Source organism: Salmo salar, chromosome 03, assembly GCF_965601325.2.
Source record: "Salmo salar chromosome 03, fSalSal1, whole genome shotgun sequence".
NCBI lineage: Eukaryota > Metazoa > Chordata > Actinopteri > Salmoniformes > Salmonidae > Salmo > Salmo salar.
Window position 1 is genome coordinate 33,573,861 of NC_138293.1, and position 16,702 is coordinate 33,590,562.

The 16,702-nt window shown below is 41.9% G+C and overlaps 1 protein-coding gene across 4 annotated transcripts in view; it reads left to right on the plus strand.

The window, feature by feature from the left end:
• The window catches only part of LOC106599809 (gamma-1-syntrophin), a 72,373-nt gene that overhangs the window by 52,336 nt on the left and 3,335 nt on the right, over positions 1-16,702 (plus strand). For 3 of the 4 annotated variants that reach the window (XM_014191139.3, XM_014191137.3, XM_014191141.3), the window contains 5 exons: positions 3,122-3,160; positions 5,334-5,450; positions 13,369-13,440; positions 15,776-15,928; positions 16,596-16,688. In XM_014191139.3, coding sequence (XP_014046614.1) covers positions 3,122-3,160; positions 5,334-5,450; positions 13,369-13,440; positions 15,776-15,928; positions 16,596-16,688 — 474 coding nt within the window. The remainder of the gene's footprint in view (positions 1-3,121; positions 3,161-5,333; positions 5,451-13,368; positions 13,441-15,775; positions 15,929-16,595; positions 16,689-16,702) is intronic. The other variant, XM_045714730.2, reaches the window with a different exon arrangement.

The following is a 16,702-nucleotide window of genomic DNA, read 5'->3' on the forward strand; positions in this document are numbered from 1 at the left end:
CAAAGACAGGGTCACCAAAACCATAAAACCAGCTAAAATGATACACTAACCTTTTACAATCTCCATCAGATGACACTCCTAGGACATTATGTTAGACAATGCATGCATTTTTAGTTCTATCAAGTTCATATTTATATACAAAAACAGCGTTTTACTATGGCATTGATGTTGAGGAAATCGTTTCCCTCCAATAACCGGCAGTCAAGTCAGCGTCACAAATTAAATAATTAAAATTAGAAAACATTGGTAAAATATTATATTGTCATTTAAAGAATTATAGATTTACATCTTTTGAACGCAATCAACTTGCCAGATTTAAAAATAACCTTACTGGGAAATCACACTTTGCAATAATCTGAGCACTGTGCCCAGAAAAATACGCGTTGCGATACAGACTAGACGTCATGTTGGGGAGATCTAAAATCGAAAATACTATGTAAATAATCCATTACCTTTGATTCTCTTCATCAGATGTCACTTCCAGGTATCACAGGTCCATAACGAATGTAGTTTTGTTCAAAAAAGCTCATCATTTATGTCCAAAAATCTCCGTCTCGTTAGCACATGATGTAAGCCAGCCGGACTTCTCGTCATGAACGAGGGGAAAAAATATATTTCCGTTCGTTCAAACATGTCAAACGTTGTATAGCATAAATCATTAGGGCCTTTTTTAACCAGAACATGAATAATATTCAAGGTGGACGAATGCATAGCCTTTTATAACGTATTGGAACGAGGGTACCCAACATGAAGTAGCGCGCCAGGTGTCTAATGGGACATCACCGTTCCATGGCTCTTGTTCGGTCAGATCTCCCTCCAGAAGACTCAAAACACTTTGTAAAGGCTGGTGACATCTAGTGGAAGCAATAGGAAGTGCCAAAATATTCCTAAACCCCTGTGTTTTTCAATGGGATAGGTTTAAAGTCAATACAACACATCAGGTATCCACTTCCTGTCAGAAAATGTCTCAGGGTTTTGCCTGCCAAATGAGTTCTGTTATACTCACAGACACCATTCAAACAGTTTTGGAAACTTTAGAGTGTTTTCTATCCATATATAATAAGTATATGCATATTCTAGTTACTGGGTAGGATTAGTAACCAGATTAAATCGGGTACATTTTTTTTATCCAGACGTGCAAATGCTGCCCCCTAGACCCAACAGGTTAACATTTTTAATGACATCACAAAATAACAAACAAAATGACATTTGTTTTCTATAGATCACCTCTGACCATTCCCCACGTTCTATGTTAGAAATATTGTTTCTGTAGTTGCTTTTGAACGTGTTAGAGTTTCAGCAGGAAAAAGGTCTGTTGAGACAAAGCACATTCTTTTGGTGAATTTGGAGAGGGATACCTGCATCTTCTCCCCTTGATTTACAACAAGGCATGAGTTGTCAATCACCATTAGTTCTTTCCTCGCCCCTCTGCGGGTGAGAGGGGGTCTGAATGAAGTTTTTCATTGCAAACCTGATCTGACCAATTTGGATTCTTGTGGACAGTCATGACACTGGCTAATGCTAACTCCCACTCAGATAAAATCCTCATTCTGGCCTGGGTGGGTGGTTGGAGTACTGCTGAGAGTGTGGTTCGGAATGTAGTAAAGAGCATCTCAACACCTAGCATAGTATTAGCAACCTCTAAGAAATGTAATTATAATGTAGCCTAGGGGCAGTGTTAGGGAGAATAAAGCCTCTAGGGGGCTAATGGGGAATGGGATAATGTGGAGTGGACTAAGTGAGGGGTCACACTGAGCATAATACTGATGAGTCACTGTCACTACTGTACAGTGTGGAACAGAGGGTTTTCTGGCTGCCACCAATTTGCTCCCCACCCACTTCTTACTGTACCAAGATGCATGGAAGAGGTTGTCACCTGGATATGATTATATCAGTCTCTCTAAAAATGGAAGCTTGGTTGGTAAGTGAGAAATGAAGAATTATTTACAGTGGCTGATCTGCTCATTGTGTGCAACACTAACAGAATAGTTAGTAGACATATCTGTGGCAGAATTCCAACGTCTTTCTAAGACACTGGACAGGTCTAGTACTGCATAGGGTTTTCTGTCCCAGAATAAAAGGCAAATCTCTCCATAACATTGAAAAAATAAACATTGGCTCCTCTCCTGGATCACTGTAAAAATGTATCATTTTGGAAATGAGATGTTGTGAAAATGAAAATGTTATAGCTACCCTCCTCCATAGGACGACTTTGTGGGGAGGCCGGCAAGGTATAATTTGGTGCTCTCTGTTCCTGCGAGAGGGTTCTATTGATAGCGTGGTGTGAATTAGGAGATACTTGGGTTCAAATACTATTTGACATCATTGCAAATACTTCTATGCTTGATTGAGCTTGCCTGGTTTAACTTCTTGGGGCTATGTGGGACGCTAGCGTGCCACCCGTGGTGCACCCTATCAACAGCAGGTGCATTTCAAGAGCGGCAAATTTGAAACCAAATAAATGTCAAAATTCAAATTTTTCAAACATACAACTATCTTACACCCTTTGAAAGATAAACATCTCCTTAAAGGATCAATAGAATAGCCCCAAAACGGGCACTCTAGGTAGGCTAGAGAAAACACTGAAAGTATTGGAAAGATTTTAGATAGTATTTGAACCCCAGTCAGAGCTGCTAATAGCTGTTACCTAACAGAATGTTTACATTTATCTCTCTCTATTTCTCTCTCTGTAGCTCCCTAGCTTTTACTTCTCACAGACAGACAGAGACAGACAGAGACAGACAGAATCTTTTGGAACAGCTGCAGGTCCTTGTTGAATACATTAAGTAGTTTCACTTCAACAGTGTTCTTTTATGTCTGTGGGGATAACACAAGAATTTTGTAAATAGAGAGTTAGCCGTTGGTTTTGGTGGGCCCATGCTAGACTGAGTGTGTGTGCTTCTCAAAGAGGAGCATATTATACTGGTATGATGATACTTACTGAAATGTTATACAGCCAACAAATGGTGTTTCAGTGAAACAAACCAGTGAGTAATAGGTTATTATTTCCATAGTAATAAATACGCAACATAAATAATAGTCTCTGGACTATAAAATCAAGTGCTACCAAATGTAATCTTTGTGTATTATGTTGCAATGAGTTTAATGTTTGATTTTACAGGTGAAGAAGATAAACAGAAACTTCCCAGTTAATCAACAGGTAAGCTACTACTACTACTACTACTACTACTACTACTACTAGTAGTAGTAAGGCAGTACATCGTCCCAGTAAAATAAATAGTGGGGGTACACCTTACCAGTAAAACATGAGCCTATCACAATTAATACAACATGCCTAAAAAACTATAGGTTATTACCCTATTAGTTAACATTACTGCGTATCAGACACACTAACAATTTGTGAATTGAAACCGGGTGGTATACACTCCAAATTGCGTTGTGGTTTAAGGAGAACACTTACATCTTGAGTGGCTGAGACGCTTGCAACAAGGCGGAGATAAGTGGCCGAGACCGAGGCGCACGTGGACAACAGTGGATGATGCATCAATTTAGGCTAAGTGTAGGCCTAATGACAATCGCAGAATTTCATTACACTACACGTAGGTGTTTTGTAACAGATGTCTCTTTCCATTCATCAAATTGCAAGTGCAAAGTGCACTGTTGGGTTTTGGATGCTGTAATTATTTTGTGAGTGAACGAATGTGCACAGATAGCCTACATGAGTGCTTTTGTTAAGTGACTGGCTATGCTTAAGCCACGTTAAAAAGGCATACAGCAGGCGTTGTGTCCATAAGGCAAGGGGAAGCTAAGCTTTAAATTAAATTGCCCAAATTGTATAGCCTAATTAGTTTACTCCTTTCTATACAGAAATTAATATCACATTATTCAAAATGGGCAACTATACCAGAAAGCATGATTTTGCCACAAAGAATCATTTGCTTAAAAAAAGAAAGAGCTGTTGATTGTTTTAAATCGCATAGCCTACAGTTGGAAGGGCCCACAATTTGGCCAGTGTGCGCTGCGACTGTCAGTGAAGAGCAGAGACCCAGCCAGGAACATTGCAATATTTTAAAATACAATTGCGGAACAACTGTTTGGAAAGCAAATGGCTGTAAAGAGATCCAATCTGTCTTTTAGATATCAAAATTAACTTAATTGAGCAAACAGTAGCCTATCTTACTGGCACCAGAGGAGAACATCACCCATATCCTCAGTGTATGCATATTCAATGTCTTTATCATTGGGTCAGAGCCACTTTTGTTTTTTTGGGACAATAATTTCCTCCTCTAGGTTAGATGGGAATCATATTGTATTTATGTCTCCCCTTTTCGTAGGCCGATTATATGGATCAGACAACATCATTTTTATTGATCAGTGTCAGCAGAGTAGGCTACCCTGTAATTTTTGTGGTACACTTGGGTGTTCCGTACCGGTAAGAAATTAAATGTACTTTCACCCCTGCTTCTAATACTACTATTTATACCTTACAAAATAATCCTCACCATTGATATGAAGTTTTCATGACATGGTCTTTTATTCAATGCATTCTTTTAAAGCACAGTTTCAAGGTTTAAAAAATGACAGACTATGCCCAAAAGTTGCTTCATCCAATTCGTCTCCACTCTACATGGTTTACTGTACTAGAACGCTCTCTGAATGTCAATCCAACCTGAATGCACAGAACACTGGAAGAATTATCACTGTGAAAGAAATGTTTGTCAATTAATCCCGTAAGGTATCGGTTGCCAACTGGCGATTTGACGTGAAAATAAAATGTCATTAATTCATTCATTCCAACCAGGTTTAATAGTCCACAGAAAGGCCATGGTTGACTGGCAGTGCCAGTGGCAACTATTGCAGATGGAGGGAGAATGTTTGCATCATAAAGTCAAAGCAAATAGAAATCATCAGGAAGAGAGGACAACACAAGTTCCTTGGTCCTCACTTCAGCAACAATCCCTCCATCAGCCTAGACATGGATAGTGAATTAACTGTTTTTATAATTAATCCATCTCCAGCCTCCAAATGACAAAAGCATGGAATCATTTGACATCCCGTATCGTCATGGCAATTAAGTACATTAGAAGAGACCGACTGCTCATGCTGGTCCTGAATCTTTCACTCAGTGTTTTCATCCATCAAGATGTCCATAGAGAGAGAGAGAAATGCAAGCAAACATTTCCACTGTGGCTCGCTGCAATCCTCCTGACTGAGATAAGTGCAGAAAGACTTGATGCCTCCTGCCTTCCCTTTTCTCTAAAGTGTTTTTCTCCCTCTCCCTCTCCATTTCCATTTCTTCCACTCCTCTCTCTTTGCTTCTCTCCCTCTTCCTTTCTCTCTCCCTCCATATCCCCCCCCTCTCTCTCTGATAGATTATCTACATGGGCTGGGTAGATGAGAAGGAGCAGGACTCCGTTCAGGACCGAATGTATTCATCACAGTTCCTTGCCTTGAGGGGTTCCTCACTCTTCAAGTTCTCAGCACCTCCTGTACGTTTTATATCCTATATTCCCTTTAGTAGCAATGGTAACACTTTATTTTACAGTCTGTTTTAAGCTGGTACTTACCAGTGGCGTAAAGTACTAAAGTAACGCTTTATTTTACAGTCTGTTTTAAGCTGGTACTTACCAGTGGCGTAAAGTACTTAAGTTAAAATACTTTAAAGTACTACTTAAGTAAAAAAAAAATTGGTATCTGTACTTTACTATTGATATTTTTGGCAACTTCACCTCATTCCAAAATAAAATAATGTACTTGTTACTTCATACATTTTCCATGATACCCAAAAGTACCAAAAGTTATATTTTGAATGCCTAGCTGGACAAGAAAATAGTCCCATTCAGGCACTTATCAAGAGAACATCCCTGTTCATCCCTACGTCCTCTGATTTGGCGAACTCACTAAACACAATTGCTTTCTTTGTAAATGATGTCTGAGTGTTAGAGTGTGATCCTGGCGATCCATAAGTTTAAAAAACAAGAACATCTTGCCATCTGGTTTGCTTAATATAAGAAATTTGAAATTATTTATACTTTTACATTTAACCTTTATTTAACTAGGCAAGTCAGTTAAGAACAAATACTTATTCATAATGATGGCCTAGGAACAGTGGGTTAACGGCCTTGTTCGGGGGCAGAACGACTGATTTTTACCTTGACAGCTCGGGGATTCGATCTAGCAACTTTTCGGTTATTGGCCCAACTCTCTAACCACTAGACTACCTGCCGCACTTTTGATACTTAAGTATATTTAAAACGAAATACTTTTAGACTTTTACTCAAGTGGTCTTTTATTCAGTGACTTTCTCTTTTACTTGAGTCTTTTTTTATTAAGGTATCTTTACTTTTACTCAAGTAGGACAATTGGGTATTTTTAGTGAGTTTAGGTTTTTCCCTAATTTTGTTTTGTTCCATATTCTGTTTGTGCTCCCTATAATAAGTTGCTGTGGGTTTTTCTTTTAGTTTGTCTTTTGGGGGCAAACCTAGTGGGCAATGTTCCTTCTCATTTTCTTGGGCACTGAGGGAATTTCAGGTCGGCTGAGTGCAAACTTGAAAGTTGTGAAAATTCTGTGCAACCTGCTTCAAGTTACAGTTTTGACAGTGGATAGTGTGGCAATTTGATCATAATGTACTGTGCATTCGGAAAGTATTCAGACCCCTTGACGTTTTCCACAATTTGTTACATTACAGCTTTATTCTAAAATGGATGAAATCGGTTTTTTCCCTCATCAATCTACACACAATACCCCATAATGACAAAGCAAAAAACTGAAATATCACATTTACATAAGTATTCAGACACTTTACTCTGTACTTTGTTGAAGCACCTTTGGCAGTGATTACAGCCTTGAGTCTTCTTGGGTATGACGGTACAAGCTTAGCAAACCTGTATTTGGGGAGTTTCTCCCATTCTTCTCTGCAGATCCTCTCAAGCTCTGTCAGGTTGGATGAGGAGCGTCGCTGCACAGCAATTTTCAGGTCTCTCCAGAGATGTTCAATCGGGTTCAAGTCCAGGCACTTGCTGGACCACTCAAGGAGATTCAGAGACTTGTCCTGAAGCCACTACTATGTTGTCTTGGCTGTGTGCTTAGGGTCATTGTCCTGTTGGAAGGTGAACCTTCACCCCAGTCTGAGGTCCTGAGCACTCAGGTTTTCATCAAGGATCTATCTGTACTTGCGCCGTTCATCTTTCCGTCGATCCTGACTATTCTCCCAGTCCCTGTCGCTGAAAAACAACCCCACAGCATGATGCTGCCACAGCCATGCTTCACCGTAGGGATGGTGCCAGTTTAGCTCCAGATATGATGCTTGGAATTCAGGCCAAAGAGTTCAATATTGGTTTCATCAGACCAGAGAATCTTGTTTCTCATGGTCTGAGTCCTTTAGGTGCCTTTTGGCAAACTCCAAGCGAGCTGTAATGTGCCTTTTACTGAGGAGTGGCTTCCGTCTGGCTACTCTACCATAAAGGCCTGACTGGTGGAGTGCTGCAGAGATGGTTGTCCTTCTGGAAGGTTCTCCCATCTCCACAGAGGATCTCTGGAGCTCTGTCAGAGTGAACATCGGGTTATTGGTCCCCTCCCTGACCAAGGCCCTTCTCCCCCGATTGCTCAGTTTGACCGGGCGGACAGGGGGTCAATATAAATTGTCTGGTGGCAATTTTTATGAATTGTTCAGCAGACTAATGGCTTAGGGGTAGAAGCTGTTGAGGAGCCTTTTGGTCCTAGACTTGGCGCTCTGGTATGGCTTGCCGTGCGGTAGCAGAGAAAACAGTCTATAACTTGGGTGACTGGAGTCTGACAATTTTATGGGCTTTCCTCTGACACCGCCTATTATATAGGTCCTGGATAGCAGGAAGCTTGGCCCCAGTGATGTACTGGGCTGTTCGCACTACTCTCTGTAGCGCCTTACGGTCAGATGCCAACCAGTTGACATATCAGACGGTGATGCAACTGGTCAGGATGCTCTCGATGGTGCAGCTGTAGAACCTTTTGAGGATCTGGGGGCCCATGCCAAATATTTTCAGTTTCTTGACGGGACTGAAAAGTAACACAATAAGAATAACTGGAATAATTGGAGTCGTGTTTGGCCACGCAGTCGTGGGTGAACAGGGAATACAAGAGGGGACTAAGTACACACCCCTGAGGGGCACCAGTGTTAAGGATCAGCATGGCAGACGTGTTGTTGTCTACTCTTACCACCTGGGGGCGGCCCGTCAGCAGGTCCAGGATCCAATTGCAGAGGGAAGTGTTTAGTCCCAGAGTCCTTAGCTTAGTGATGAGCTTTGTGGGCACTATGGTGTTGAACGCTGAGCTGTAGCTGATGAACAGCATTCTCACATAGGTGTTCCAATTGTCCAGGTGAGAAAGGGCGGTGTGGAGTGCGATTGAGATTGCATCATCTGTGGATCTGTTGGGGCGGAATGCGAATTGGAGTGGGTCTAGGGTGTCCAGAAGGATGCTGTTGATGTGAGCCATGACCAGCCTTTCAAAGCACTTCATGGCGACCGACGTGAGTGCCACGAGGCAGTAATCATTTAAGCAGGTTACCTTCGCTTCCTTGGGCACAGGGACTATGGTGGTCTGCTTGAAACATGTAGGTATTACAGACTCGGTCAGGGAGAGGTGAAAATGTCAGTGAAGACACTTGACAGTTGGTCCACGCGTGCTTTGAGTACATGTCCTTATAATCCGTCTGGCCCAGCGGCTTTGTGAATGTTGACCTGTTTAAAGGAGCGTTATCACACAGTCGTCCAGAACAGCTGGTGCTCTCATGTATGCTTCAGTGTTGCTTGCCTCGAAGTGAACATAAAAGGCATTTAGCTCGTCTGGTAGGCTCGCGTCACTGGACAGCTCCCGTCTGGGTTTCCCTTTGTAGTCCGTCATAGTTTTCAAGCCCTGCCACATCCGACGAGCGTCCGAGCCGGTGAATCTTAATTCTGTATTAACGCTTTGCTTGTTTGATGGTTCGTCTGAGGGAATTGTGGGATTTCTTATAAGTGTCAGGATTCGTCTCCCGCTCCTTGAAAGCGGCAGCTCTAGCTTTTAGCTCGATGCGGATGTTACCTGTAATCCATGGCTTCTGGTTGGGATATGTACTTGTTATCACCGCATATTTCTGCCAATGCATTGTTGTTCGGCCATTTTTTTAAATTATATTTCAACATTTGAGGTAAACAATATGATCACACTGGTAATAGATCCATTGTTGTATTACTTGTGAGGCACAGCTGAGTGAGCGTTTAAATATTTTTATTTTAATTACATTTTACAGGGCTGATGGTGCCTTCATCTGATGGTCAGTTTCAGTGGAGGGAGAGAGCAGCAGACTGAGGGAGCACCTCTCAACATTCCTCCACTCTCTCTTTCCTCCACTGACACTGACCAAAAAGGGACATCGTCTTTCAGCTAATGGTGAAACTCCAGGCGCACCCCATTATTTCTGCCTCATGCACAAATTCATGTTGTTACTCCTATGAACAGAGAAAGAGAAATATTCCTCGATATTAAAAAAGCGCAATCCTATAGATACACTTTCCTACTCATTCATTACCGCTGCAGTGCTTGTTGTAGCGCTGAGTGGAAATAGGAAGAACGCTCAGATTTGTGGTTTATAAAAGTGTTGAATCGAGAGTATTGACGGTGCTGAGTGAGAACTTAAGCATGAACTCACTCATAAAAACAACAGCCCTTTGCTGTATTCGTTGACAGTCTCTCTCTAGTCGTAGTTTTAAAACTCAGTGTGAACTTTGCTGTAGCTTTCTTTAATGCCTGCTACGTTACTGCAGACACGGTAATCTGAGACATCCGATTGTCCAGCAGTAAGCCTATAGTGCACTTAATTTGCTCTCCGGGCACACCGGGAAGGCAGAGTTTGTACCTTCAGACACATGAAATTGTTAAAAATGGCAAAAGCTGCCTACCTGGTGCGCAGGGCAGCTGAATCGGGCGCACCTACCGCCAACAACCCAATAGAATATAACTTTTGTTGTAGACTTTCTGTCACTGACAACCAACATAGGTGTTTTAAGATTGGTGAAATCGGTGTGAAAGTTGCATAAACACACATGAAAAAAGGAAAACCAGTGACTTTTTGATTTGGAAGCATTGTGAAGACCCAACTTGGGAATTACAATATAACTGTACAAAGCCGAATCTGATCATCATTGCAAAGCATTATGACATCAGTGTGTTCTGTCCATCCAAAAGTAGTGGTCGAAAATGTACTCAATGCTGCTTTGGTGCTGAAGGAAATACTCTCAGAGAGAGGCTGATGAAAAGGGTGATACGGGTGGTAGAATAAACCCTGAAGACGTGCAACTGTGGGAGTTAGAACTAAAGGCAAAATTAGAGCAACAGAAATTTAAGTTTGAGTTACAAGAAAAAGGAACTTGAGTTAGAATACAGAAAAGAACAAGATGAGCGTGCAGCCAGACTTTTTTATCAGTTGTGTATGAACCTTTTGTTTCTGATGGGTTTGTGTCTTTTCAGAGTGGTGATGATGTTAAGCAGCCGGTTAAAATACTGCGAGACACTGTGGCAGCCCAATCCTTCAGTTTGGAGGGTGTTCTGCCTTTATCTGATACGTCAGCAACTCGTGACAGTGTGTTAGTTCAAGGCGTGGAGCTGGGCTGCATCAAAGTTTCTTTCTTTATTGTGGAACTCAAGTCTGACCTTGTTTCTAATCCTGTGGTCATTGGAGTGAGGCCTAACCTACCTGTGAAAGGGGTCTCATTCATTTTGGGCAGCAATCTGACTTGAGGGAAGGTTGTGCCAAATCCTGTTTTTTTGTGGGCAGAGTAGAGGAACGTGATGGGTTTATCAGACAAATACCCTAGATTGTTCCCAGTTTTTGCTGTTACACGTGCTATGTTTAAGACTGATTGCATAGAGCAAGTCTAGTGAGGAGAATGTCAGCGATCCCACCATGTTTAATCTGTCTGAGACCTTTGTGTGTTCCTGATTTCAGGAAACCTGAGTTGACCTCTCCTTTGAAAACCCCAAAGGTGAGCGAGTTGGTAGGACCGCTGAAAGAAGAGGTTCCCTACAGTTGAATTAGGAAGCAGCTAATTGCTGAACAGAGAAAATATGCTTCCCTCTCCCCTCTTTTTGTTGAGATGCGTCCAGAGGAGGAGTTTGATGAAGTTCTCATGGGTCACTTTGACAGAGATGGTGTTGTGATGAGGAAATGGCTTTCTCAAGCCACTTCTGGTCCAAACGATAGGCCCAGTGTATCTCAAATTGGCATTCCAGTTACACTCTGACAAGAGATACAGAGGTTGGCTCACGATGGAAGTATGGTAGACCATCTTGGGGTGAACACGATGTGTGATTGTATCCTGCGTAACTTCTTCTGGCCTGGTCTGAAACATGAGGTTGTGGTTTACTGTAAATCCTGTCGCATTTGCCAGCTGACTGGTAAACCGAACAAAACTGTGCCGGTGGCACCTTTGTAGCCTATACCTGCTTTTGACAAACCTTTTAGCAGGGTTCTGGTGGACTGTGTTGGTCCTTTGCCCAAAGCAAAGAGTAGTAACCATTTTCTCTTAACCATCATGTGTGCTGCCCCTCGTTTCCCCAAGGCCATTCCACTGAGAAACACCATGGCTCCCAGTATTGTTAAGGCCCTTGTGAAATCCTTTTCAACGTTTATATCCACAGATAGTGTAGTCTGACTAAGGTTAAAATGAAATGTCAAAGATCTTCCAGCAAGTGCTACAGAAGTTGGGTGTTACCCATTGCCCCTCTAGTGCATATCACCCAGAGTCACAAGGCGCTGTTGAGAGATTTCATCAGACTTTGCAGTCTATGTTGAGAGCTTACTACTTTGAGTTCGAGAAAGACTGGGATGAAGGGATGCCTCTAGTGCTATTTGTAGCACAGGAGGTTGTTCAGGAGTCTCTCGGTTTTAGTCCGAACAAGCTAGTGTTTGGACATTATGTGAGAGGCAGTGAGGCTCCTCAGAGTGGGAAGGGTAGGACCATCCTCCTCACTAAATTTCATAAAAATGCAAACATTTAAAAAGTTATCTTTTTAGATAAAACTATACTTAATATAAATAAAATAATTGATGAAAACACAGTATTTTGCAATGGTCTACAGTAGCCTCAACAGTACTTTGTAGGTAGTACCATGGTGTAGCCGGAGGACAGCTAGCTTCCTTCCTCCTCCGTGTACATCGACTTCAATACAAAACTTAGGATGCTCATGCTTCTCACCCCCTTCCATAGACTTACACAGTAATTATGACAACTTCCGGAGGACGTCCTCCAACCTATCAGAGCTGTTTCAGCATGAACTGGCATGTTGTCCACCCAATCAAAGGATCAGATAATGAATCTAGGACTGAAAGCATAAGCTACAGCTAGTTAGCACTGCGGTGCATAAAATATAGTGAGTAGTTGAGATTTTGTTGTTGTTTTATTAAAGGTTATTTCCTGCAATTCTATGCATTCTTCTCATGTGTGTTTATATGATTCCAGGGGTTGAAGCCCGAACTAGTCTGCGGTCCACCAGATGAGTATGGGGGGCTAGGTTGTAGCAACCACATGATGGGTATAGGGAAAATTTGAGTATCATTTAGTAGCCTTAACCTATCGCTGTTACATTTAACTGGGTGAATGGAATATGAATGACAGTGATCCAATATGTTGTAGTAGAAATAAGGCCAAGCTCATGAAAAAATAAATAATAATCGTTCTCCCTCATCTTAAACGGCACTGACCGCCACTGGTCCATTGACCTTGCTGAGAGAGAGGTTGTTGGAGGACAACACCTCAAACATGAAAACAAATCTGTTGGGGCACGTAAGCGCTTTTCAATACAGATTGCAGCTACACTGCACCTGTGAGTTTGCCAGTGAGAATATGGAGAATATGGGTCACTGTTGCAAGCTCACTTTTCAGGCCCTTACACCATGGAGAAAAACATTTGTAAAATGGATGACCTCATCACCACACCGGAGCACAGATAGAAAAACCCACACCAACTTAGGATAGGGAGTAAAGAAAATATAGAGCAAAACAAACAAGGGAAACATCAAAACTCAGGTTAACTAAAGTGGTTGAGCTGGAAATCTTACCTCAGCTGCCGTGAGGTTTAGCTCTCCCAACATCTCCTTTCCCCCGACGCACTGGGCCAGCAGCTCTTAAAAACCAGCTGGTCCAGCACAGGTGGCTAACGAGGTGACTCCTATCAGTGCGCACCTCAGCTATAGCGCTAACATGCTAACCAACATCGAAGTGGAGAGAAAAAGTAACCCGTAACGAGTGTGAACACAGTGTGTGCAAGTAGGATATAAAAGATTAAAGTGAAGGAAACTGAAACAGACCAATGTAATTACACTTCAAAAAGATTTCAAAGGGATCCATCTGAATAGAAGACTAAAGGGTATTTAATGTGTAATGTTGCAGGTGACTACATGGGACTGGACGAGGGCAGAGAAAAGCTACACTGTGTACGAGATCATGTGTAAAGTTTTAAAGGTATGTCAACAACTTTTACACCTGAGGTAGTGTATTTAGAAAGTGCTGAGTAGCAAATCTCAGGGTCTGTGTTTGAAAGATGACATGAAAAAGAGAAGAGATCTGTGCTATGTGTCCTTTGTCATTTTAATGGGAAGAGTTGTGACATAGAATGTGTGGATATTGCACAATTTCTACACACATTGCGTCTTTGCAAGGCTAGAGTTTAGCAATTTCTTGACCACTGGTTTCGCTTTCATATGACAGTGCAAAACAGTAAAACTCAAAATGCTGCTATTGGAAGCAGTTATACTTTCTGAAACTCTGGCTGGTATTATTGAATTTTTCTGCAATGCTCTTTCACGAGTGCATTTGGTATGCACAGCAGCATGTCTCTGCTGGGACGAGGGAGATGACACTTGATTTTGAAATCCTCACAGCAGCAACAGCAGCTCCGCTTATTTATTTCTCATTCAGCCAGGTTCGTTGTCACATACTGAGTGAGCTGGTCATTCGCGCCGTGCACATAACTGGTTATTTCTATATGTATTGTCAACTATGTCCCTCCACCCATAACACATTGAATTACACATGTGAAACAACATTTCTCAACATGTGAAACAGATTTTATGAAATACTAAAATGCATGTTGATTGAATTCCAGCCATTGTGTCACATCCCCTTAGTGTATCACTGAATTTCTTATCTGCATACGGTACAGTATACAGTGCCTTTCAAAAGTATTCATCCCCCTTGGCGTTTTTCCTATTTTGTTGCAAATGTATTTTTTATTTGGATTGCATGTAATGGACATACACAAAATAGTCCAAATTGGTGAAGTGAAATTAAAAAAATAACTTGTTTAAAATATTATAAAAAATTACAAATGGAAAAGTGGTGCGTATGTATTCACCCCCTTTGCTATGAAGCCCCTAAATAAGATCTGGTGCAACCAATTACCTTCAGAAGTCACATAATTAGTTAAATAAAATCCACCTGTGTGCAATCTAAGTGTCACATGATCTGTCACATGATCTCAGTATATATACACCTGTTCTGAAAGGCCCCAGGGTCTGCAACACCACTAAGCAAGGGAGAAAGTTGTGGAGAAGTACAGATCATGGTTGGTTTATAAAAAAATATCAAACTTTGAACATCCCACCGAGCACCATTAAATCCATTATTAAAAAATGGAAAGAATATGGCACCACAACAAACCCGCCAAGAGAGGGCCGCCCACCAAAACTCACAGACCAGGCAAGGAGGGCATTAATCAGAGAGGCAACAAAGAGACCAAAGATAACTCTGAAGGAGCTGCAAAGCTCCACAGCAGAGATTGGAGTATCTGTCCATAGGACCCCTTTAAGCCGTACACTCCACAGAGCTGGGTTTTACGGAAGAGTGGCCAGAAAGAAGCCATTGCTTAAAGAAATAAATAAGCAAACACATTTGGTGTTCGCCAAAGGGCATGTGGGAGACTCCCCAAACATATGGAAAAAGGTACTCTGGTCAGATGAGCTTTTTGGCCATCAAGGAAAATGTCTTGCGCAAACTCTACACCTCTCATCACCCCGAGAACATCATCCCCCCCAGTGAAGCATTGTGGTGGCAGCATCATGCTGTGGGGATGTTTTACATCGGCAGGGACTGGGAAACTGGTCAGAATTGAAGGAATGATGGATGGTGCTAAATACACGGAAATTCTTGAGGGAAACCTGTTTCAGTCTTCCAGAGATTTGAGACTGGGACGGAAGTTCACCTTCCTACAGGACAATGACCCTAAGCATACTGCTAAAGCAACACTTGAGTGGTTTAAGGAGAAACATTGAAATGTCTTGGAATGGCCTAGTCAAAGCCCAGACCTCAATCCAATTGAGAATCTGTGGTATCACTTAAAGATTGGTTATGCACGCTCAAGTTTTCTTTCAAAAATAATTATTTTGGATCTTCAAAGTGGTAGGCATGTTGTGTAAATCAAATGATACAACCCCCCCCCCCCACACACAAAAAAATATATTTTAATTCCAGGTTGTAAGGCAACAAAATAGGAAAAATGCCAAGGGGGGTGAATACTTTCGCAAGCCACTGTATGAGTCACTCACTGTCCCTTGTGCACATTATCAGCATGATAGCAAGACATGGGTTCAAATAATATTTGAAACATTTAAAATACTGTACTTGATTATGATTGAGCTTGTCAGGGGCAATGGAACCAATAGAATTGTCCCAAATGTACAAACCCCGCCCATCTGGCATTCCAGGCAGGCTCAATGAAACCACTCAAAGCATTTAAAAGAAAACAAATACCAATTGAACCCAGGTGTGATGGCAGGCATGACTAACGTGGTTCTCTCAGGACAGTGACCTCTTGGACAAGCGGAAGCACTGCTTCAGTGTCCAAACGGAGTGTGGGGAGGACATGTTCTACAGCGTAGAGCTGGAGTGTGAGCTGCTCATCTGGGAGAAGGCCTTTCAGATGGCTACCTTCCTGGAGGTGGAGAGAATACAGGTACACAATAGATGAGAGGCAGAACTTTTTCATAAATCAATTTCCAGGCAGGTTACAACGCCCCCCAAAGCAACATCCAAGCTCTCTGTCATCAAAATTGTCACTTGAAACCAATCAAAACCAAACTCTTTTAGGTAGGGGTGGGGAGTGAGGCAGAGCTATGTGGGAGGGCTCATCCTGCTTAAACAATGGTAGGAGATAAACTTATAAGTGATAAAGAGAAGCAGTGGCATACTCTACTATACAGGCCAAGCTTGCTCATCCTCTCACAACAACTGATTTATGTGCGTTTAGCTGTGGAAGATTATGCTGTCTATTATATTGTCACGTCCTGACCATAGAAAGCTTTTATTTTCTATGGTAGAGTAGGTCAGGGCGTGACTGGGGGGTTAGTCTAGTTTATTATTTCTATGTGGGGTTCCAGGTTTGTTTTTCTATGTTGGTGATTGTGTATGATTCCCAATTAGAGGCAGCTGGTAATTGTTGTCTCTAATTGGGGATCATACTTAAGTAGCATTTTTTCCACCTGTGGGTTATGGGATATTGTTTATGTGTAGTTGCATTGTCGTCACGGTTCGTTTATTCTTTATTGTTTTGTATATATATATATATATATATATATATATACCTCTAGTGACTAGCGTCATGCACTGTTTCCCCTCCACAGTGTAAAACATACGCTTGCATCATGGAGAGCCACCTGATGGGACTGACCGTAGACTTCAGTATGGGCTTTGTTTGTTTCGATGCTGCTTCAAAGGTAAGTTACATTAC